The 24,412-nt window shown below is 41.8% G+C and overlaps 1 protein-coding gene across 1 annotated transcript in view; it reads left to right on the top strand.

The window, feature by feature from the left end:
- Positions 1–24,412, top strand: part of MYO1D (myosin ID) — a 354,052-nt gene that overhangs the window by 181,621 nt on the left and 148,019 nt on the right. Inside the window, exons 17-19 of the mRNA XM_042966688.1 lie at positions 11,099–11,322; positions 17,043–17,187; positions 17,734–17,838. Coding sequence (XP_042822622.1) covers positions 11,099–11,322; positions 17,043–17,187; positions 17,734–17,838 — 474 coding nt within the window. The remainder of the gene's footprint in view (positions 1–11,098; positions 11,323–17,042; positions 17,188–17,733; positions 17,839–24,412) is intronic.

Below are 24,412 nucleotides of genomic sequence, written 5' to 3'. Positions count from 1 at the left end.
GTAAACTTGAACTGTCAAAAAAGTATCTGTCCTTATTAAGTGTACATTTTCTTATGCTATTCCCCCTTACACTAAGTACAGTCTAAGACAGGGAAATGAAAAGAGGAAGAATATTTCTTGTTCACCCTAAGTATTCCAAGCACCCTTGTCCAGATTATTTCTTTCCCCCAAGAAACATCTTTCCCCAATATCCCTGTCATGGTGAGCACTGGTAACTGTGGTATGCTGGGGCACAGGGATACGTTGAGGAGCACTCGTCTAAACACAACCCTGCTAGCAACATCTTACATTGCCTAGAACCAGAGCCAGGCTGTTAGCAAGAGTTGTGAACGTGGGTTGCATTCCTCTGTAGAAGCAGAGATCTCACGTCTGGAAAATGAGTGTTCCCCAAAGTCAAGCATTTGCCAGTAGAAATATGTTAATGCATGACTCAAAGAAACTTAAGTCAAATATATTCCTTGTGGTTTTTCTTATGGGGAATTATTAGAGAAACTTATAACAGCATATTTCAAAAAGAAGTGCTTTTTAAATACCTATATTTTTTAACTTTATCTTGAGAAAGAACAAGCATGTGAGCAGGGGAGGGGCAGAGAGAGAGAGGGAGAGAGAATCATAGCACAGAGCTCAGCGCGGGGCTCGAAGCCATGAACTGGGAGATCAGAACCCGAGCCAAAATGAAGAGTTGGATGCTTAACCAACTGAGCCACCTAGGCACCCCTTAAATACCTATTTTTAATGTACATCACATGTCTAGCACAAGGCCTGGCACATAGTAGTAAAATAACGTTGTCTCTCCCTTCCCTTATGAGTAGTAACAGTAGTCACAGGGAAACCAAAGATTGTGGTTGTCAATTCCATGTGTACTTTGGATTGGAAAGAAACTTTGAATTAATTTTTCTTAATTTTTTCTTAAATTTTTCTCATTCGGTAACTATTTAACAGAATACTAGTGCTTGCTTTTTTAAGTTAGCTAATACAACACCCTCACTTTTCAGGTGAAGAACCTGGAGCCTCCAAAATTTGACTGAAAAATTCTCCCAGTAGTCCAGGGGAATGCCAGCCTCTTGCTCCGGGTCAGGACTCTTTGTACTCCACCCCCAGACTGTGCTAGTCAGGGAGCTGTCCCTCTGGGCAGTGCTGGACTTCTTGAAAAAGTCTCACTGTGGCTGAGGATTCAAGCTTTGTTACATGACTGGATCTTACTTTTTAAGGAATTAGTTGTAGCTGTTTTCCAGAGATCTCATAGGCATTTTTTCTAGGATATCATGGGTATCTCCTCTCTTCCTTCATATTCCCTACGGATGCTACACATACAGTAGGAATTTAGGAAATTCTTGTAGAATGAACCAATGCTCAAAATAATGCTATGCCAAAGCAGCATATTTTGGGATGGTATATCTTGACTCCCTTCCAAATGAGTAATCTGTACACAAAGGATTCTGTAGTCAAATATGTTTTTTACTTTCTGTTGAACAAAGTTAAAATAGATTTATTTACATGAAACTTTTCAGAGCTTTTAATATGCTAAATGTGCATCATGACTTTCCCAAAAGAAATTACAGTGTGCAGCTTTCCTGGATTTAATGAAAATGGAGCTCTTTTTCAGAGAGCATTTCAAAGGCCCTGTGTCCCAGAATTCACTTTTGGAATGCTATAGAAAAGAATGTTAGGATGAACCATTGGCAGGTCCTTTCAAATATTAGTTATTATGTGAGCTTTTGCATGGTCTAGGGAACCATTTAAAATTGAGATCATTTGCAAGCATCTGAAAGCAAAGGTCTACTGGGTTACCTTTTTAAGGAGTCCTGCATGTTTTAAATACTAAACATAAAGGAAGAAAAGTCAGGACATTTGTTACACAAGGTAAAAGCCCAACTTGTACCTATCAGTATTAGATGGAGGTAGATCTGGGGGTGGACAAAGCAGTAGACACCTTCAGACAAAGCTGAAACATCCCTAAGATGCCTCATCGGATCTGTTCGCATGCCTACACACGTGACCAGAGCCTATTGTTCTCTGTCAAAAAGCAGATTTGAGATAGCCTTGACCTCAAGAGATTTTGAACGTGAGTTATCAATTTTATACACTCTCTTTCAAGAAAACAAAGTCAAACCAGAGAGAGCAGTCACTTCAGCACAGTGCCACATAGTGTTTACATTTGAACAGGGCTGAATCCTGAAAGGCTCATCGGAACTATTTAACCCATTAGCTGGAGTAATTTTATTTTTAATTGTCTTCAAAATAATTGCATGTGGGGCTTTGATAGAGTTAATGCTCAGCTGGTCTTCTGACACTAATTGACCAAGAGGTCCAATTGCTTCTTGAAGCTACAGTTGCAAGTAGGCCGTCAGATCGTGGTATCATCATAGTAAAGAAGCGATTAGCAGGCAGTATTGTGTAGACTGAAGAATTATGAGGCCGCCATTAGCCAGATCCATTCTGGACAAGGCTGTGTATAAAATGTATGAGTCCTAAATGAAGGTTTACAAGTCAGCTGACTGCAAGTTAGCCAGACGATGATAAAGCAGCTGAGGGATGGTAAATTACACTCCACCAGGCATACACAAGCCTACACACACTCTACTAAGTTCATCAGGACAGCTTATAATGATCAGACTCACATCTTTCTTTCTTTGTTTCTTTCGTTCGTTCGTTCGTTCTTGTCTATCTTACTGGTTTTACATTTGTTTATTGACTAAAGCTTTGGTTATTTCATTACTTCTTAATTTCCCCCTATGTCCTCGAGATGCTATTAATTTATCTATAAAAGTAAAGAATTTTGTGTCTAAATATATGCCAAGAACCTACAAATTCTATCCACTCAGTCTTATTTTCTTGTTACATACTAACCTGCTATTCTGGTAAAAACATTGGCACTGGCACTTCGTAAATAGTACTTTAAGTCTTTATTCATTTTATCCTTCATAGAATATTTGAGTTGAAGAAGAATAACTTGGGAAGATGTTACTGTCTTTGAGTCTTTTTAAAAAAATAACTCCTAGAAGAGGCCAATCCTTCATTAATCAATCAGTCATGAAATATCCACAATAGGATGCAACCATCATATTCTACAGTAGTTCCCCCTTGTCCACAGGGGATACATTTCAGTATCCCCAGTGGGTACCTGAAACCATAGATAGAACTGCACCCTATATATACTGTGGTTTTTTTCCCCATATGTACATACCTGTGATAAAGGTTAGTTTATAAAAAAGTATGTAAGATATTAATAACCATAACTAATAATAGAGTAATTATTATATTATAAAAGTTATATGAATATGGACTCTGTCTTTCAAAATATCTTATTGTGCTGTACTTACCCTTTTTCTTATGATGATATTATGAGGTGATAAAATGCCCATGTGATGAGATGAAGTAAAGTGAATGACATTGACCTTGTGATACAGCATTAAGCTACTATTGACTTTCTGATGATACCTCTGGAGTACCGTCTGCTTCCACACCATGGTTGACTGTGGGTATCTGAAAACACAGAAAGCAAAACCATGGATAAGGGTGGGGGGAACTACTGTAATTTGATGGGGTATGTGGATACATTTTGTGGATTTTACAGTTTGCTTATAGTTCAACCTGTTACCTAAATAAATTCTTCTCTACAACTCTTTAACAATCAGAAACTGTCAGAACTCTGCCAGAATAACTATCTGGGGGAACTTAAGTTTAGAAACATAGGAAAGATGCTTCTCCCAAAAGTTGTCCCTAGGCATGGAGGGCCTGGGGAACTGAAATTTTGAAGGGTTCTGGTTGTGGAAACCAAGAGAATATCCAATTCAGAGTACTGGGGAACTGTTTGAGAACAGGACAGAAAGGGCACAACCCCCATGAGTACTAGAAAACAAAAACAGAAAAACAAAACATAGAGAACCGGGTGGGGGGGAAGGAAAGCTGACCTGTGTTTATTTCTGAGACTGAGCTGAAGATACATAATTGACCTACTTCTTAATAAAGCATAACCTAGAATCCTACATATTTTGCAAAATGAATCTTGTACTTTAATGACAGCCAGATGTTGCTTTGAAATGCCTGACCACTGAGGAAGTATGCACCAGAGAAAAACATGGTAGAATTAAGATGGTGTTATAAAAACATCTGCTTAAACATGACAGATTGTGTTTATATCCACCCTTCTCAAAACCCCTAAATGAGCAGTAAGGGATAAAAATGGTAGAAACCCACAAGGACAAATAGAACCATCGTAGCAACAACAGACAAGAGCAACAACATCAACATAATTTTAGAAGTAAGTGGATGTGTGATTAGTCCCCCAAGCAGGTGGAGAAAGCTGACATCTAAAGTGCCTGCAGAGAAGAAGGCAGACAGGTAAGCCAGTTTACCCATCCACAGGACTGTAGAAAATTCAGGAGTGGGAAGGGCCAAGAACCTCTGGAGGTAAGGGTAAGGAGGAGAGCTGAAGGAGGAAGTTGGTTGACAATCTGTATGAAAAGCAAAATAAAGGTCTCCTCCCAGACCTCACAAAGCCAGGTGACGACCTCAGTCTCATTCTGGTAGAAGAAGCTTACTCTGAAAAAATAGAACCAGAGAAGCTCTGGGCTCTGGGGAACACCAGGCACAGTGGAGGAGAGGAGTCGGGCACCACATTGAAACCAAGGAAATTAAGTGAAAATCTGGATTCTAAAGATTCCCCACCGCCCCACCCCCACCCCCACCCCATGCCTCTTTACTCAGAATTCTGGCAGCAAAGAGGAAAAACACTAAGACACTGACATTCTGGAGTTCCTCACAGATGGTCCCCACCTAATTACTCTATGTATTAAAGCTCCCATTCATAAAGCACATACACAGATTTTTTGAGTGGCATTCCGTAATGGACGGCCAAAGATCCCCAGACATTTGGACATTTGAGGAAGGCCTCTAGCACAAAGGCTGAGACCAAGACAAATGGGAGAATAAGGGACTTAGAAGTAATATACAATGCAGGGAGCAGTGTAAAAAGTAAAACCATGATTCATATCCACAGAGAGGAAAAATGAGATGTTGCTTTTGTTAACCAAGAGCAATGTGCTTTTAAAAGAAATATTTGGAGAACACAGATAAGCTCTTGAAAATGGAAAACATGACAGCCAAAATAAAAGATTTAGTATGAGGCTTGGAAGATGAAGGTGAAAACATTCATTCATTCAGCAGATACTATTGAGAGGCTACTGTGTCCTTGACATTATTCTAGGCAGTGGTGTATCATCCGTGAGCGAAAAAGACAAAGAGCTCTTGGCCTGGTAGAGCTTACATTCCAGTAGGAGAAGAGTGTAAACAGTGCAATAATACGTGAGTTCCATGGTGTTGCAGAGGGTCAAGTGTTAGAGGCAGGAGAAAAAATAGAGCATGGTAAGAACAGAGAGTGCCAGAAGGGGAAGATGGAGACAAGTTGAATTTTAAATGGATGGTCAGGGCCAGGCTCACTGGGAAAGTGACCACTGAGCAAGGATGCAGAGAGAGAGAGTGAAGAAGTTGGCCGGGTGATATCTGGGGGGAAGATCATTCTGGGCAGAGGGAGCAATTAGCAGAAAGGCCTGGACTCGGGGCGCCTGGGTGGCTCACTCGGTTAAGCATCTGACTTCAGCTCAGGTCACGATTTCGCGGTTCGTGAGTTCGAGCCCCATGTCAGGCTCTGTGCTGACGGCTGGGAGCCTGGAGTCTGCTTTGGGTCCTGTGTCTCCCTCTCTCTCTCTGCCCCTTCCCCCACTCCTGCTCACTTGCTCTCTCTCTCTGTCTCTCTCAAAAATAAATAAACATTAAAAAAAAAAAAAAAAAAAGAAAGGCCTGGACTCAAGAGGGTGCTGGCCTTTGTGAGGGGTGTTGGTGGAGGAGTGGGGGGGGGGGGTGGGTAGCTGGGGGTAGATGGCAGGGTGGCTGGCCTGTGTGGGAGGGGGGGTGCCAGGGTGGCTGCAGTTGGCGGGGGCGGGGGGTAGGTAACCACACCAGAGAACGTGGGGCCTTGTAGGTTATTGTGGGGGCTTTGGTTGGCTGTTACTCAGGGAAATGCAGATCAGGGAAATGCAGAATGGTGGCAAAGTTTTAAGCAGAGAAGTGACATGATCTGATTTTGGTCTTGAAAGGATCACTCTGGCTACTGTGTCGGCAGAGTCAACTACAGGGGGTAAAGGTACACAGGAGAGGAATTGGATTCTCTCAGTAGCAAGGATGTATCCACTGTTCTCTGATGGTCTCTCTTTGTACCTGGGCTATTCCGAGTCAGCCTCTCTGTTTGCCTCTGTCCTTTTTCCTACCTAAGAAATGACTTGCTGGCCCTCTCCCCTGTCAGCCTGCCTTCTGCTTTATATCTTCGGATTAACTTTCCCTCCCAGATCCCACTGTGTCTCCTTCAGCTTTCAGCTTCCACTCTTGCATCATATCCTAAAACACATAGTATCTAGTTAGTTCCTCTTTAATGTTAATGCCGTTTTAACAAGGGCCCTTTTGGCTCCCTTGTTTTTTCGTTGAACCTCTCTAGACATATGCAAATAAATATTAAACATTTGCTTATTGAATGTAACATTTAATTCTCTGCTTTCTGACATTCCATCATGAGGCAAAGTCCTCTACAGTCACAAGCTTTATATGACTCTCGAAAAACCCAACAGCTTAAGCTGCTTTAAACAAAGAGGGAAGTGGGAAAATCAACAACATCCCTCCCCTGCAGAGACTAACAAACTCTTATGGGAGTATATCTGTTTAAACCAAATATGCTTAGATTACAAGGAAAAATACATGAATAATTTTTTTCATGTAGTCCTTTTCCTCTGTAGTTTTTCAATGCTACTTTTTCTCTGAGTAAAAAAACTAAAGTCTAAGGGACTTCTGATAAAGTTGGCACTATACCCGCAGGCTCACAAAAATTTCTTTCCCCAAAATTTGCTGAAATTAACAAAAATGTAAAACTTCCAAAGAACATGCTGTGAACCCCAAAACCAAGAAAAGATCCCAACTTCATACCATTAGCTGAAAAATGCCACCCAGAAAAAGAAAAGTGGGACCAAACTGAACAAAGGTACTAAAAAGATCAATACATTCTTCAAAGAGAAGAGTGGAACATGGAAAAGTACAAGGAGGGAATTCTGAAAAGTCTCATTGCTTTTGCTGGTGTTGGCATTGAGTATAGGTGTGCCAGAGGGAAGGCTTGGAATAATCCACACGCCGTCTAGGGATCCCTTCTTCCATCAAGAAGACATTCTCCCTCAGGCAAGAAGAGTCCAGAAGGTTTACCATCCTTCCTTGCCTCTGATATATCAATAAGTGGCCAAGGAATAGGGGAAGCGCCTATTAGAAATAATATTAGGGCTGAATCAAGAGAAAGCTCCACAAGACATGGAAAAAAAGAATAGCTGTCCTCAATCAAGCTACGAGATTACAAGACACCCCAGACTCGGTGAAGCAAACTTCTGGTGCATTTCTTTTCTTTTTCTTTTTTTTTTCTTTTTTTCTTTTTAATGTTTGTTTTGAGAGAAAGAGCCAGAGTGTTGAGCAGGGGAGCGGCAGAGAGAAAGGGAGACACAGAATCGGAAGCAGGCTCCAGGCTCTGAGCTGTCAGCACAGAGCCCGACGCGGAGCTCGAACCTACGAGTGAAATCATGACCTGAGCCGAAGTCGGACGCTCAACCAACTGTGCCACCCAGACGCCCCTGGTACATTTCTTTACTCTTAAGGAAGGAGCTCTATGGCAGCTACCTCAAGCCCCAGCTCTCTTTTCCTTCCTCTTGGGCAACCGGGAGACTAGATAAAGCATATAAATAATGGACATCTGGTCCACATTACAGGTGGAAGAATGAAACAATACCCAATCCAACACTATTTGGGGGCAGTTAGTAGGCTGAGAAAGAATGGCTCACATTCATTAGAGTTTCCAGGACGCACGGACACGCGACTGAGGCAAAAAGTCTTCACATACAAAAAAGTAACACAGCCCGCTGATGACAAAGAATAGTCATAACTACCCGTGCTTATTGAGTACTGGCTATCTACCAGGCATTGTTTTTTAAGGGTTTTATGTGTATTAACGCCTTCAATCTTCACAATACGGGTACAAGCTAAGCACCATTGTCATCTCTGTTTCACAGGTAAGAAAACTAAGTCACAGAGAAGTTAAGCCGGCCCAAGTGTACCCAGGGTTTGAACACAGGCATTCTGTGTCCAGAGCCTGTTCTCAGCCCCTCTGCTCTTGCCCTCCAAGACACAGCATTTTAGACAACTGCTTTACTCTCAAGGAAATCAAAGAGAACAGAAATTTACAGGACATGCACCCTTTCTTGGAAGCTATTGGAGGGAGGAAAACCAAGAAAAAGGAAGACAAAACCTCGGGGATCCAATATGGGAAGAGTAGTTTAAAAAGTTTCTGGGATAGGAACTGTGCCCTAGGCCAAAGGGGCATAAAGGATACAGGGAATATCAAAGAAAAAGACAGGTGATGTACTCGACAATCAGAAAAGTCATCACTGATCATTTGATGGATCTGTTAGAGCACTGTCAAAAATTAGCAGTAGGTATATAGAAAGTAAAGCAGGTTTTTAAAATGAGTCGGTTATTAACTATAAGCAAGCACGGATTTACATGACAAAGTAAAGCGCAGAGATAGAGCGAATCTATATGTAACATATTTAGTGTATATTTTATGTAAATCATTTGTACATTATATAATAGTATAACGTGTAATGTAAATACTATCGACTTAAATGTTTGATGTGATTATTATTGGGATAATAAAGGAGAGTTAAGAGGGAGGTGAGAGAGCCAAATCACCAATGTCTATAATCTGGATAATGTCCAAAGGGATCAACCAAGAAATAACAGTATATGTAAATTATTTGTTACTACTGAAAGCAGTAGTTAGAACAGTTGTGTGGACTGAGACTGTGAGGTGGGGCAGTGGGATCAGGTGGGCGAAAGGAAAAGCTGCTGTCTTTTTAAATCAGCATTTGATTTGTAAAATACCATCTGACTTTTTTAACTAGGCAAAACCCAAAGAAGCCAAAAACAAAGATGAAATGTTGTTAAACGTTAAAACCTCCCCCTGAAGAAGCACTTACTTATAAAATGCTTTTCCCCCCACAAATTACTAAAGAATTAAACCAAAAACATTTTAATGAGAAACTCTGTGAACCCTCCTTAAAAATTAAAAATTGATTTCCTATACAGGTATGGCTCCAGGGAGTCTTAATTGCCTTTCTGTTAAAGAGAAAAGCAACCAACAATATGAAACTTTGAAAAGTGTGTTTTGTTTAAGAAATTGAATCACAGACTTCCACCCTGTAATTGTATTCTTTTGGTTTTTCAAGATGCTAAAGAAGGGACCTTTATTTTAGCACTAGGGTGGAGGCGTAACAAAGCCATCTGCATGATGGATTTGGCGACGGGGAAGAGAGCCATTTTGGCTAAAAAGGGTTGCTGTACTGACGCCACGTGCAGAAACAAGTTTTCCCTGCCTCATGGTCTTTATATATTCTGTTTATACGTGAGCTCTAGGTTCCCATCGCAAACTGCTCATGTGTCGTGTTTCCCTTACATAGCATGGCTTTTCTTGACTCGTTGGTTCCTCTTCGGGGTCCCTTGGTGACCTCACATGTCGCTTGCAAAAAAAAAAAATCTATCCGTATCATGCAGCAGGCTGAAAAAAGGAGAACATCGCAAACACTTATGATATGCCAGTTTAGGAGTCGGCATGAAGAAATCCTAAAATGACTGTAATAAAGGAGGCATTACACAAGGTTTTCTGAGAAATTGGTGGGCACAGGTGGGGATTTAAGAGGAAATGAAAGAAACCTGAGGGAGTCTGGGAGCCCATACTGCGGGCTTTGAACTAGAGGTTGAAAATCTTGGTCCTGGGAGGCTGGAGACGGGGTGGGGTGGGGGGTGGGGGGTCAATACCAACAGCCCAGGAACTGGAACGGCTAATTAATTAGCAACAGTAACTATCAACCAGAACGTGATGGCAGTGTGTACGAGCAGTTTGTTGAAGAAAGTGATGCATGTAGTTTGGGGTCTTGGAGACTGTAGTAGCAAATAAGAAAGAGAAAGGGGTTTATGCTGGAAGTCTTGTAGAAGGAGTAAGTTTTGGTGGTGGAGGGGAAGAGCCAACAATGAAGTAGAGATTATGCCAAATTCCTTTTTACTTGAGAGAGTGAGAAGTACAGGAATGTGGGCAGAGGATCCTGAAGGAAAAGCATAGGAACCTCTGATTTCACCATGCTTGGGTAAAGCAGGCACAGAGACATTTATATATTGTGTAATTGATTTCTGAGCACAGAAAAGATGTTAAAAGATTCTTGGTCATCTGGTTTACCCTTTCCCTGGGATTACATCTAAATTGTGGGATTACATCTAAATTTACACAGCACCTGGGGAGGGGAGCCGCACAGGCTGTGTAGAAGTCCGTTTGTAAATGCAGCGTGAGGGGACACTAGCGGCCAGTGATGTAGTCTGTGTAAAGCTAGGTTTCATTAGAGAACTGTAGACGTTGATGGCTTTTGGTTCTGACTCATCCTGCTTCCTTTCAGCATCCTTAAAATATTTGTCCAGAGGGGCGCCTGGGTGGCTTGGTTGGTTGAGCGTCCGACTTCGGCTCAGGGCATGATCTCACAGTCCGTGAGTTCGAGCCCCGCGTCAGGCTCTGTGCTGACCGCTCAGAGCCTGGAGCCTGGTTCAGATTCTGTGTCTCCCTCTCTCTCTGCCCCTCCCCTGTTCATGCTCTGTCTCTCTCTGTCTCAAAAATAAATAAACGTTAAAAAAATTTTTTTTAAATAAAAAAATATATTTGTCCAGAGACATTTGCATTTTGGCTTTCTTCTCTTCATGACTGTTCAAGGACTCTGCTTCAGAGTCAGCACACAGCCCGGTGGACGTCATGAACAGGTAGACCACTGAAGCCAATGACCAACGTGACTCCTGACGCCATCTGTTGGTGGCAGGCGGAACTGACGTGCTTTGTCCCTGCCTGATTTTGTTGGCAATACGCAAGATCCCACGTTGGTACTTCATAAGTAGAGGAGTGTATACAATTTCAAAGTCATGTACTACTGACTGAGCCAGCCAGCAACACTTTTCTCTTTCTTTCTCCGTTGTGAAGGTGTGGCGAGGCACGCTAGCCCGCATGCGGTACAAGAGAACCAAGGCAGCTCTGACGATTATCAGATATTACCGACGTTACAAAGTGAAGTCCTACATTCACGAGGTTGCCAGACGCTTCCACGGCGTCAAGAGCATGAAGGACTACGGGAAGCATGTGAAGTGGCCAACCCCACCTAAAGTTCTTCGCCGTTTCGAGGAGGCCTTACAGGCAATTTTTAATAGGTAAGAGCCTGCTGCTTCAATTTATGGTAACACACTTAATATATAAAGTCACAAATCTGAGACCGTGGTATTGGCCCAGCCATCTGCCTATGTGACTTTTACCTCATGTCTTCAGGTCTGAAGGTTTTGCTTTCAAAGGGCATCTGTTTACCTCTCAAAATAGCGGAACCTGTTTGTATTTTTCCCTGTGTCAGCACACAGCTGACAGCAGTGTGCACAACCCCTGAATCATGCCATAGTTAAGCTGTTACATGCTATCTCTTTTTTTTATGAGCAAGAAATAACTATTTATTAAAATCACCACATAAAACTCAAACCAGAAAGTCTGTTAATCCTTTGCTTCTCTATCCTGGTTATGAAACATACCAAGGAGTTTATGAAACTTACCGATGCCCACATCCTGCCTCCAGAAAGTCATGTTTAACAGAACCAGGGAGGGGGCCCAAACAGAGGTCCTTTTTTTTTTTTCTTTGAGAGAGAGAGAGGGAAAGAAAGAGGAGTGCAAGTGGGATAGAGAGAAAGAATCTCCAGCAGGGTCCACACCCAGCACAGAGCCTCACGCAGGGCTCGATCCCACGACCCTGGGATCATGACCTTGGTTGAAATCAAGAATCAGACGCTCAACCAACTGAGCCACCCAGGCATGCCAAACAGAGGTTCTTTCTTTTTTTTTTTTCTTTTCTTTTTTTTTTTCATTTTATTTTATTTTATTTTTTTAATATATAAAATTTACTGTCAAATTGGTTTCCATACAACACCCAGTGCTCATCCCAAAAGGTGCCCTCCTCAATACCCATCACCCACCCTGCCCTCCCTCCCACCCCCCATCAACCCTCAGTTTGTTCTCAGTTTTTAACAGTAAACAGAGGTTCTTTCTAAAGTTTCCCAGATGACTTTAAAGTACAAGTGGGAACGCAGTTGTTTTAAAGCAACCTTTTTTTTTTTTAACACAGTAAATAAACACCCATGTAAAATCTAATATCTTTTCAGCTGATCTTCGTTTTTGGCAGGCTGCCCTGAATCCGAGTGTGTGGTTAGTTACTCACAGCTCCCTCCCCTTCACCACGTAGCCTGTTTGTTGCCACTGGGCACCAGGTACATTTAGCTGTGGCTTAGATACAGCCGTCCAGTCACACACACTAAGCTAGCAGTCTCAAATGTGGTCATGTGGCATTGAGGTATTTCCCAAAGAACACGATGAAATAATTGGCCTACTGAATGTAAAAGAACTAATTTCTAATTCTGTGCTAAATCAGATTTCATCTTCTTTTAGAATTAGCTCTGTATAACTGGTGGCAGATATCAAAAAATGTTTAAAAATGCAGAGGAAAAAAATGCTTTAATATGTATCCTATTTGCCTTTTGTAAAAAGAAAAAGAAAAGAAAAAGAAAGAGGAATGATATCTCATAAAAAGGAAAAAAATCAAACAGTAATTACTGAAAGCAAAATTACCTCTGTTCTCAGATCTAATACGATCAATGTTCACTGTAAACCTTGGCAGCCTTTTTAATGCACAGGTAAGTGTTTTTCATGAATGGTATCTGTAACCTGCACTTTTGACATAATTTAAAAAGTAGCTAAGCTGTACGTGAATACATGCTCACTATGGTTTTTTTTAAGTGAAATAATACAGAAATATATAGGATATCAAGTTGCAATTCTCCATACCTCCTCTCCTCTCCTCCCCTCCATCGTATTTCCTTCCCCTGAGATAATCACTCATTAACAGTTAGTTTGCACCCTTATATATGTCTGTGTCTGTGCGTTTACAAACACATGCCCCCATGTAAGGGACAGCATGGTATAATGGTTAAGAACACAAACCCTGAAGCCTGGGTCCATGTTCAGTCTCTGTTGCTGCCTGGTCGTATAACCTTGGGCAAACTAGATAATCTCTCTGTGCCTCAGTTTCCATACCGTATTATGGTAAAAGTAGCATAATAGTAGTACCTGCTTGTAAGGTTGTTGAAAAGATTATGAGTAAATAGAGCTATGAAGCATTTCAGATAGTAACTGACACATAATAAACACTGTAGAAATGTTTGTTCATACTAAGAGTGTGTATGCATATCACATATCATTTGAGACTTTTTTCCTCTCTTTTTTTACACAAATAAGGTTATATGACTACTTAAAATTTTTGGAGGGGCACCTGGGTGGCTCAGTCGGTTAAGTGTCTGACTCTTGATTTCAGCTCAGGTCATGATGTCAAGGTTCAGTGCATGAGATCGAGCCCTACATTGGGCCCTATGCTGGCAGCATAGAACCTGTTCGGGAATCACTGTCTTTCCCTCTCTCTCTTTCTCTCTAAATAAATCGATAAACTGAAAAAAAAAAATTGGGGTGGGGGGGGGAGACCTGTCCATGACAAGAAAGATCTATGTAGTATTTTTAATTGCCACCAAGAATTATTGATTTGACTGTGTTGCACTGTGACCTGTACAGTCTTCTTTTTAGATTTTGATGGTTTTGTATATGGCCTATAATTGATTAATTATTGCAAAATTCAGTTTATTCGTTTAGCAGATACTTACTCCAGGCCAACTGTGTCATGGTCACTGGCCTAGGTTCCAGGGATATGGTGACAAAAAATAAAGATATAAGAAATAGTCCCAGCCTTCTTGGGGCTTAGGTTAATGAGTACTTTGACAATAACGCATCTGCTGTGTCTGCTAACCTTGTGCACACACAGACACACGCGTGTGTGCACACACACTAAATGAATCCTGCCAGTTGTGTTAATCTCGTCCAAAGGCAGACTTTTTCTGTTAAGGGCCAGATAATAAATATTTTAGGCTTTATGGGCTACATATGGTCTCTGTCACATATTTTCCTTTGTTTTGCTCTGGTTTTGTCAAACATGTAAAAACTATTCTTAGCTCACGAGCAGCACAAAACCAGGCCATAGGCTGAATTTGGCACAGACTGTGGTTTACCAACCCCTGATGTAGTCACTGTATCCTACTTAATTTATTCTTAACTTTTTTGATCTGTGGACTACTGAGAAATTAAAGGGATTCCACTCTGACCATGGGTTTTTGTTTGTTTTGTTTGTTTTCTAAAATCGCAGCCTGTCTAATCATGGTTAAGCTCGCTCCTGTTCCTCACAGTAATTCTTTTCCATTCTGGAAAGACTAGGAGCCTTCCTCATGCTCAGCTTTGTCCCCCTTACCATGTTGTCGAGACTGGCAATTTTTATGGCCTCCATAAACATGTTGTTGGGGGCTACATAGGTTTATAGATGACAGTTTACTTATCAGATGCCCAGCATGCCTCTGGAGTCAGTCATGTATAGGCCTTGTCCTGGGCCACTGTGGGTAGTGAAGAAGGGACAGACGGACTGGGCACTGAGGCCGAAAACAGACCAGCAGATAGAGCAAAGACGTCCCCCCACTGAGAATAAAATTTGGAACCTGAGGGCTAATTGGGGCAGTTGCTCAGCAAGCCGCTTAGTGTTATAGGATGTGCCCGTCACCAGTTGACCTTGACTATGACCACCAACTGCTCCCAGCCTGTCATTCTGCCAGCCTTTTGTGGAATGACCTTAGGACAGTCTGTCCCATTGGAGTGTCAGTTGGCCCCAGAGAGCAGAGAAGAGGATTTCACTCTTAGGCTGAGCCTTTACTTCTTCCATGGCTGTTGTTTTTGTATCCTGCTACCTTTGACGCTGTCTGCTGCAGCAGATGGCCCCATCTCACCACGGACAGCCATTCTTTGTGCGGAGAACTGGCACATCTCCCACAGTGAGATCCTTCACCGCCTGTCCTGGCCACCAGCCCTGGCTACTTCAGGCCCAAGGACTGTCCGTGCCATTTCTGCTGAAGGGGTTCCTCTCCTCCCACCAAGTGGACCGCACAGTTCAGCACTGAGCCACCTCACCAGCAGCTCGAGCCCGTCTGCCTTGAATCTCTAAGAAATGCTTCATGTCTTTCAGTTCATTGATATCGTTCTCGTTTGCTGGTGCTGCTACAGAGTTTTTCCTCGTTTTTATATTTATTTGGTTATTTCAGTAGGAATTTAAGAGAGAAAAACAAACCTTTAGGCTCAAGTCACCCTCTTGAAAATGGAATACATCTTGGGCAAGTCTTAGATGGAAGCAGTCTAATATTTCGTGTACCTACTTAGGGGAGAGAGCACCGCCTCTCCATGTTAGGTGCGTCTCATCATCATGTCCTGAGGAAGCACAGCCAGAGAACCACCAGCCCAATTACTCCATCTGATAGAAAGAAGTTCTGGGGGCACCTGGGTGGCTCAGTTGGTTAAGTGTCTGACTCTTGATTTTGACTCAGGTCATGATTTCATGGTGCGTGAGATCGAGCCCCATGTCAGGCTCCGTGCTGAGCATGAAGCCTGCTTAAGATTCTTTCTCCCTCTACCCCTGCTCTCTTTCAAGGAGCAGGAGAAGGAGGAGGATGAGATGGAGTTGGACATGTTGTTATTCTGGGTTTGCTTCCATTCCCCTGCTTTAAGACGGCATAAGTGCATGTAGGGCTCAGATGGCTCTGATAGAATAAAACCTTTGTGCTTGTTTTTCTCAATCAGGAATAGATTAACTTATGTTTTTAGTTACTTGGGCCAACAATCTCAGAGTCGTCTTTAAATTCTCCCTTATTCTCTTGCTCCCACATCTAATACATCGGCATCTCTCTTGGCATGTCCTTCAAAACACATCTTGGCCCAACACCTGTCTCTGCCTCTACCATTCCCTCTGCAATCCCAGCCATTGATCTCTCCCATGTGCATTACACAAAGAGCCTCCTACCCACTCCAGCCTTCTTTCACACAGCAGTTGGGATGATCCTGTAAAGCAGGGGTCAGGTCATGTCCCTTCCTTGTTCAGAACCTTCCAGTGGCTTCTAGTCTCATTCAGAGTAAAGGCCAGAGTCCTCACAATGGCCTCCGTGGCTGTGTGGATCTGTCCCTGGGCTCCTCTCTGGCCTCCCCACCTGCTCCCCTCCCCCACACCCTTCCTGCTGCAGCTTCACAGGGCTCCTCACTGGTCCCCCAACCCACTCAGCAGGTACACACTTTAGAACCCTTGCACTACTGTGCTCTTCCTGGAGAAGACGCTCTTGTTCAAATATCCACGTACCCCCCCTCACTTCCTGAATGTCTCTGCTCACAGATCCTGATCAGTGGTGCCCCCCCCAGACCTCCCTATATCAATAACACCCCAAACCCGTTCCTGCTCTCCACTGCACCCCTGTCCTTCCTTCCTTGCCTGAGTTTCTCCATAGCACTTAGCATGTCACTCATGCTTGTTGGTTTCTTTGCTGTCTGTCCCTGCTTCTAGAATGTAAGCACCTAGCAGAAAGGACCTTTATCCGACTGTTCACTGCTGGGCCTCCACCGCCCAGCATCAGGAGTTTAGTAAGTGCCTAGGAAGCATTTATTGATTGAATGAGTGATGAATCCAAACTCTGTGTGCTCTAACTATAACTGTTAGGAGAACCCACGTATCATGAAGTTCTAGTTGCTTTCAAAACACACAAATGACAAAGAAAGTTATGCAAATCTTTGTCTAACAAGCTCTGTGTATATTTTGGAGACCTTTGATTTTTGTTTGTTTGTTTGTTGGTGGTGTTGGTGTTGGTGTTGTTGTATTGAGTAGCATGCAAGTACTTTGGTTTAAATTCTGCTGAATGGCAGCTCAGTTATTTTGGGGAATGAATGGGATTGGGTTTGTAAATCCTAATATATTTCATTTATTGACTTACAGATGGAGAGCATCCCAGCTCATCAAGAGCATGCCCGCCTCTGACCTGCCCCAAGTCAGGGCAAAGGTTGCAGCCATGGAAATGTTGAAAGGTCAAAGGGCCGACCTGGGGCTGCAAAGAGCCTGGGAGGGCAACTATCTTGCTTCGGTACGTCCAGGAGAACAAAGTACAATCGACTCCTGCTCCCTTTACAGGAAGGATTTACAGAAAGGGAAGAATTTTTCTGCAAGAATTTGTGGAAAGAGCAAGACACCTACAGAAGCTAAACTTCTATAAGCGATAAGATACTAAACAAAAAGATTTTGTTGCTTCTAACTGCGCAATATTTGATGTTTCCCCTGCTTTAAGAAAGGTCGTCTGTGTCTCTGTGCCATATGTATTAGGTATACTCCACAACCTAATTTTTACACATTTAAACATTCCCTTGCATAAGTCAGCAGCTATTTTTAATTACCACCTTTATATTAATTATTCCCAAAGCAACATTTCATTCTCCCTCCCATCCCTTATTTTAAAAATTTTATAGGCCCTCCGGTATTATTGTAACACCCCTTTAGCTGCTCACCATCTGGGATGGGAGATAAAAGTGTGTGTGTGAAACTGAGCATGGTTACAAAGCAGGCAACCGAAAGATTCCCTTTTCATCTAAAATGCTAAGCAGACTCATTTTGTCATGTTTCCTTTTTCTTTCAGAAGCCAGATACACCTCAGACCTCAGGCACTTTTGTCCCCGTCGCAAATGAACTGAAACGGAAGGACAAATACATGAACATCCTCTTTTCCTGTCATGTCCGTAAGGTGAGGCGGGCTTGAAACAGACCTCCACGGGAAGAAAAGATGCATTCAGATGAACTTAACCTAGCCGTGACTGCAGGAAGACATCACACAAGGTCCATCCCTAGCTACACCACCAGTGAGCTCTGCCTGCCTGTGGGGAGGCATGGGTGTAATGGCTGACGTGACTTCGGCTTCAGGGATAGGTTCTGAAGCCTTTGTAAGGGAAGTGGAGATTTTTGGTAACTGTTTCTAGGGAGGAACCTCCCCGAGATCAGGGATTTGTATTTTACTGCATGTGAGTCTTTCCTAGCACGTGCCAGTCTACCTTGCATTTCATGGGCATTTAGTACCTTTTTTTTTAATAATTATTTTTAATATTTTATTGATTTTTGAGAGAGAGAATGAGAGAGTGAGCACAAGTTGGGGAAGGGCAGAGGGAGGAGGTCAGAGGATCCAAAGCAGGCTCCGGGCTGACAGCAGAGAGCCCAACACGGGGCTCAAACTCACGAATCACGAGATCATGACCTGAGCTGAAGTCGGATGCCCAACCGACTGAGCCACCCGGCACCCCAGATGGTCATTTAGTATTTTTTTTTATACATGTTTTATTACTACTTTAAAGGAGGGGAGGGAGGAAGGACATAGTTTAGAAAAAGGAGAAGGACAGAGAATTTGGGAGGTGGGGGAAGGGGGAAGTTATGAACTATGAATATAGTTGCTTATCTGAGGCAACACATGGGTGTGGACTGTTATTTACCTGCAGATGATGGCCTTGGGGCAGACAGAAGTGTGGAAGTTGGAGAGTGGAAGGCAGGGGACATAGTTGGTTTTTTAAAATTGTAGAATGCTTGTTTTCAAAACATACAGAGGACATTGCAATAATTAATAAAAGCATTGTGCAAAATTAAGCAAATAAACTTCAAAATATTAATGAAATGGGTGAATTTAAGAAAAATATTTCCTAGCTTGACCCCAGAAGAAATATTGACATAAATATGCCAATATATTCCCAAAGGAGGAATGAATTATCTCATAACAAAAGCCCAGGTTTGGGTGATTTTACAGTTGTTTTCTTTCAAATCTTGAAACAATACACAATTGCAATGTTATTCAGGTCAAAATAATGAAATATTTTTCCATTGTAAGTTTGGCAAACTTTAAGATGTTGATAGCAACCAGTGTTTGCAAGAATTTAGAGGAAACACTGTTGGTAGGAGGCCTTTTGAGTGAATAGTTTGGCAATAGCTATCAAAAATTTAAATGCTCAGACCACTTAATCTACGAATTCCACAACTCAAGATTTATTGTACAATATATTCACACGTATATCCAAAAATAGAGTTTTATATGTTGTAACAGCCAAAAAACTGGGAAAAAATTACATAAATATATGATTAGACAAATAATTGTGTATGTGCACCGTAGAATACAGTGTAGCTATAAGATGAACAAAAGAAGGATAAATGTTAAAGAAACTTGAAACCATGGTTTTCCAGTCACTCACATCAAGCAAGGGAAGATGGCGATTCCTAAGATACAAGAAGTAAATGAGCGAGCCCTGCAGTTAGCTGGTTTACTTCCTTGAGAGACTTTCTAGTCTGTGGATGAGTGGGGAAGCCAAGGCAGAGCTCAGTAGACTCCGCTAGTGAAACAAGAGAGCTGAACTGGGAGACATCACACAGCTGGAGTTTGCAGAGCAGAGAGCCAGAGAACAGCATGCTGCATAGGGGGACCTCCAAATAGCCTCAGAGCGTCCACAGCAGGTGTTCATCTGGGCGCTGCTCAGCATGTGCATGTGAAGCAACTACCCAAGGTCAGAGAAACAACCACCCCAAAGGGTAAGAAGCAACAATGGCCAGCACTCACCAAGGGTTGCAAATAGTACCTGCTCCCACCAACCTTTGGAAAAACCTCATGATTCATTGGATACCAGGGAGAGTACAGACAGAAATCTTGGCATTGCTCTTAGGGAGTAATTAGCCCTTGACTAAATGCTGCCCTAATCCCAGCCAGCAAATCTTGAAAACGTGACCCAAAAGAACCATACAGTTTCCAAGAAACCTGTGCCCCAGAACAAAGCTCAAAAATATTTATGGGAATGCAAACTCTCTAGCACCCAAAAGATAAAATTCAGAATTCGTGCCATTGGATCCAAAATTACCATGCTTACAAAACAGCAGGAAACTACAACCTATAATGAGAAGAAAAGTCAGTCATTCGAACTGATCCAGGACTGACATAGATTATAGAATTAAAAGACAAGGTCAGGGGCACCTGGGTGGCTCAGTCAGTTGGGCATCCGACTTTGGCTCAGGTTGTGATCTCATGGCTCGTGAGTTTGATCCCCGTGTCGGGCTCTATGCTAACAGATCAGAGCTTGGAGCCTGCTTCGGATTCTGTGTCTCCCTCTCTCTCTGTTCCTCCCCTGCTCACGTTCTGTCTCTTTCTCAAAAATAAATGAACATTAAAACAAAAAAACAAAAGACAAAATCATTAAAATAATTGTTATGCATATGTTACGGATAGGGATAAAAAACAGCCTCTAAGGTCTTTTTTTTTTTTTTAATTCACTTGATGAGATTAACAGCAGTGTAGATATTGCAGAAGAAAGATTTGTAAACTTGAAGATACAGCAATAAAAGTACCTGAAATGAGACACAATGAGAAAAGGGGGGGAAAAGATGCCACCACCTTAAAAAAGAGCAAAAAATTAGGACCCTGCAAGACAATGTCAAGTGGCCCAATACACATGCTTGTGGAGTCCCTGTAGGAGAGAAGAGAAGGGGGAAATTTAAAATATTTGAAAAAATAATGGCTGATAATGGCTGAAATTTTTTCAAATTTGATGAAAACTGCAAACTCTTAGACTCAAGAAACTCAACAAACCCCAAACACAAAGCAACATGAAGAAGGCTGTACCAAGGCACAACATGATCAAATTGCTTAAAAGCAGCGATAAAGGAAAAAAGGAGGGGCACCTGGGTGGCTCAGTCGGTTGAATGTCCAACTCTTGATTTCGGCTTAGGTCATTTTCTCACAGTTTTTGGGATCGAGCCCCACATCGGGCTCTGTGCTGACAGTGCGGAGCCTGCTTGGGGTTCTCTCCCTCCCTCTCTCTCTGCCCCTCCCCTGCTTGCTCATGCTCTCTCTCACAAAATAAATAAGCATTTTAAAAAGAAAAAAAAGATGGAGGAGAAAGATGAGGATGCATCAGATTCCTTGTCAGAAAACAATGCAAGTGAGAAGATAGTTGGATGTGAGAGCTTCTTGTACTGAAAGAAGACAAAGGCTGTCAACCTAGAAGTCACCACCCACCGAATACATCTTTTAAAAACCAAAGTGACACGGGGGCGTCTGGTGGCTAAGTCTGTTAAGCATCCGACTTCAGCTCAGGTCACAATCTTACCTTTTGTGAGTTTGAACCCTGGGTCGGGATCTTGCTGTCATCATGGAACTTGCTTTGGATACTCTGTCCCCCTCTCTCTAAGCCCCTCCCCTGCTCATTCTCACTCTGTCTCTCTCTCTCTCTCTCTCCCTCAAAATAAATAAACTTAAAAAAATTTTAAATAAATAAACCAAAGTGAAGTAAAGACTTCTTCAGACTTATCCAAAAATATGCATTACAGGAAATGTTAGAGAATGTCCTTCAAAGAGAAGGAAAGTGATTCCAGACAGTAATATGGGGCATACACCAAGGAATGAAGAGTAAGGGGAATGGTGGCCACATGTGTAAATAATATTTTTCTTATTATTTAAATTTTGGGGGGCACCTGGGTGACTTAGTTAGTTGAGCGTCTGACTTCAGTTAGGTTGTGATCTCACAGTTCATGAGTCTGAGCCCCATATCGGGCTCTCTGCTGTCAGCACAGAGCCCACTTTGGATCCTCTGTCCCCCTCTCTCTCTGCCCCTACCCCGCTTTTTCTCTCTCTCTCTTTCTCTCAAAATAAATAAATAAACTTTCAATCAATCAATCCCTGAAAAGACAATTGCATACCAATGCTCATAGCATTCTTCACAGTAGTTAAGGTAGAAACAACCCAAATGTCCACGGACAGATGAATAAAGAATACATGTATCCACACGATGGAATACTGTTCAGCCATAAAAAGGAATGAAATACATGCTACAGGGTGGATGACCTTGAAGATATTATCTGAGTGAATAAGACACAAAAAGACAAATACTGTATTACACTTCTGTGAAGTAATAGATTAGTTGCATTAATAGAGAAAGAAAGTAGAATAGTGGTGACCCCGGGCTGGGGTATTCAAATATTCTGAGGAAGAAGAGATCACCTCAATATGATACAGACTTTTTAACAAAATAGATAGTAACTTTTTTAAAACTCCGAATGAAATAAACATCACCAAGGAAAGCTTGTTGACAGTATGTTGGAGTCTAATTCTGAACTCATAGATCTAGAAACTCTTTTAGAAGTAAACCTGGAGTTGATCAGACAATCAAGAAATGGCTTTTGCTGACCAGAATCAGACACAAAACCATATATAAGCCACAATGTCGATTGGTGAATTTCACAACAGAATGTATCATTTTATTGAATTCTCATATCTACTATCTAGGGTACTCCCTTTCTAGTATCAAGCTATATGAGAAATTAGTAATCAGAACAGTTGACCAAAGAGCATTGAATGGTTGTAAGAATTATGTTATCTACTATGGAAAAACCTGATGTCTGATTCTGTCGTTCCAGTGATGACAGTTTGATGTCTGACAGCATGTCTCTACCTGGACCCCGCTGGATAAAAGCTGAAAAATTCTTATTCATGCTCCTGTGTTTCTAAATTCAGTGGAAAATAATATTTCTTCACACTATGCCTTAAATAATTTTAATTTTTTTTTATTTTAGTATAGTTGACATGCAGTGTTACATCAATTTCAGGTACAACATAGTGATTCAACAACTGTCTACATTGTGCTATGCTCACCACAAGTGTAGCTATCATAGGTCACCAAACCACACTATTACAATATCATTGACTGTATTATCTATGCTGTCCCTTGTATTTCCATGACTTTTTCATTCCATAACTGGAAGCCTGTTTCCCCTACACCCCTTTATGCAAATGCCCATCCCTCTCAACCCCCCTACCCTCTGGCCACCATTAGTTCGAGTTTGTTCTGTGTATTTATAGGTCTGACTCTGCTTTTTGTTTATTCGGGTTTTTTTTGTCTTTTTTTTTAATATTTTTAATGTTTATTTTTGAGAGAGAATGATAGAGTGTGAGCAGAGGAGGGGCAGAGAGAGAGAGGGATACACAGAATCCAAAGCAGGCTCTAGGCTCTGAGCTGTCAGCACAGAGCCCAACGTGAGGCTCAAACCCACAAACTGTAAGATCATGACCTGAGCCAAAGTCGAAAGCTTAACCAACTGAGCCACCCAGGCGCACCATTTGTTTTCTTTATTAGGTTCCACATATGAGTGAAATCATATGGTATTTGTCTTTGTCTGTCTGACTTATTTCACTTCACATAATACTCTCTAGGTTCATCCGTGTTGTTGCAAATGGCAAGGTCTCATTTGTTTTTATGGCTGTGTGATATTCTATGATAGATATCTCACATCTTCCTTATTTGTGTAATACTGCAGTAAACATAGGGGTGCAAATATCATTTTGATTAGTGTTCTCATTTTCTTTGGGTGAATAACCAGTAGCAGAATTATTGGATCATATGGTATTTCTATTTTTAATTTTGTGAGGAATCTCCACAGTTTTCCACAGTGGCTGTACCAATTTACATTCCTACCAGCAATGCATGAGGGTTCCTTTTTCTCCAGATCCTCACCAACACTTGTTATTTTTTGTCTTTGATTCTGACCATTCTGACAAGGTGTAAGGTAATATCTCATTGTGGTTTTTATTTGTATTTCCCTGACGACGAGTGATGTTGAGCATTTTTCACTTGCCTGTTGACCATCTGCGTACATTTGGGAAAATGTTTGGGTCCTCTGTCCATTTTTTAATCATATTGTTTGCTTTTCTGGTGTTGAGTTTAGATAATGCCTTTTTTAGAAACTTATCAATCCCAAGGACATGCCAAGGTAAACTTGGTATGATTTCAGTAAAGCCCTTTCCTTTCTGCTTTGAGTCTTTCTGAAACGACCACTTTCCATTAACTACAGTTATAAAATGTCCTTAAAGGTGGGAGATGTCTGCAAATAGCTGCCTTCACCAATAATGTGTTTTCTGTTGGTCTAACTCTCCAGGGGAACTTTATCTCTGGCCCCCTGTGGTGGTGACTAAAACTATAAATAGATTCTTTGGTTGAGGATTGCAGCATGGGGAATAGAAAGAAATAAGATGAGATCTCATCCAGTAGTGAGTCTGTGAGCCAATTTTTCTATTACTTTATGAATTTAAGAGAAAGAAAAACAGTGTTCCTATGCCATAATTATTTTAATTAACTTTGAATTTATAAATTTATATATACATGTTAAAATTTTCTCTCTGCCGCTTAGATTCTGCTGAGTTACGCAACATAAAGCTCTTTCCTTGGTACATGATGTCCTTGCCACTCACTTGCTCTGTTTTAAGGATGATTTGAGTTGTTAAAACCCAAGGTAGAGATTTATGA

This window comes from Panthera tigris, chromosome E1, assembly GCF_018350195.1.
Source record: "Panthera tigris isolate Pti1 chromosome E1, P.tigris_Pti1_mat1.1, whole genome shotgun sequence".
Lineage (NCBI taxonomy): Eukaryota > Metazoa > Chordata > Mammalia > Carnivora > Felidae > Panthera > Panthera tigris.
This window is presented reverse-complemented; position numbering and strand designations above follow the sequence as displayed.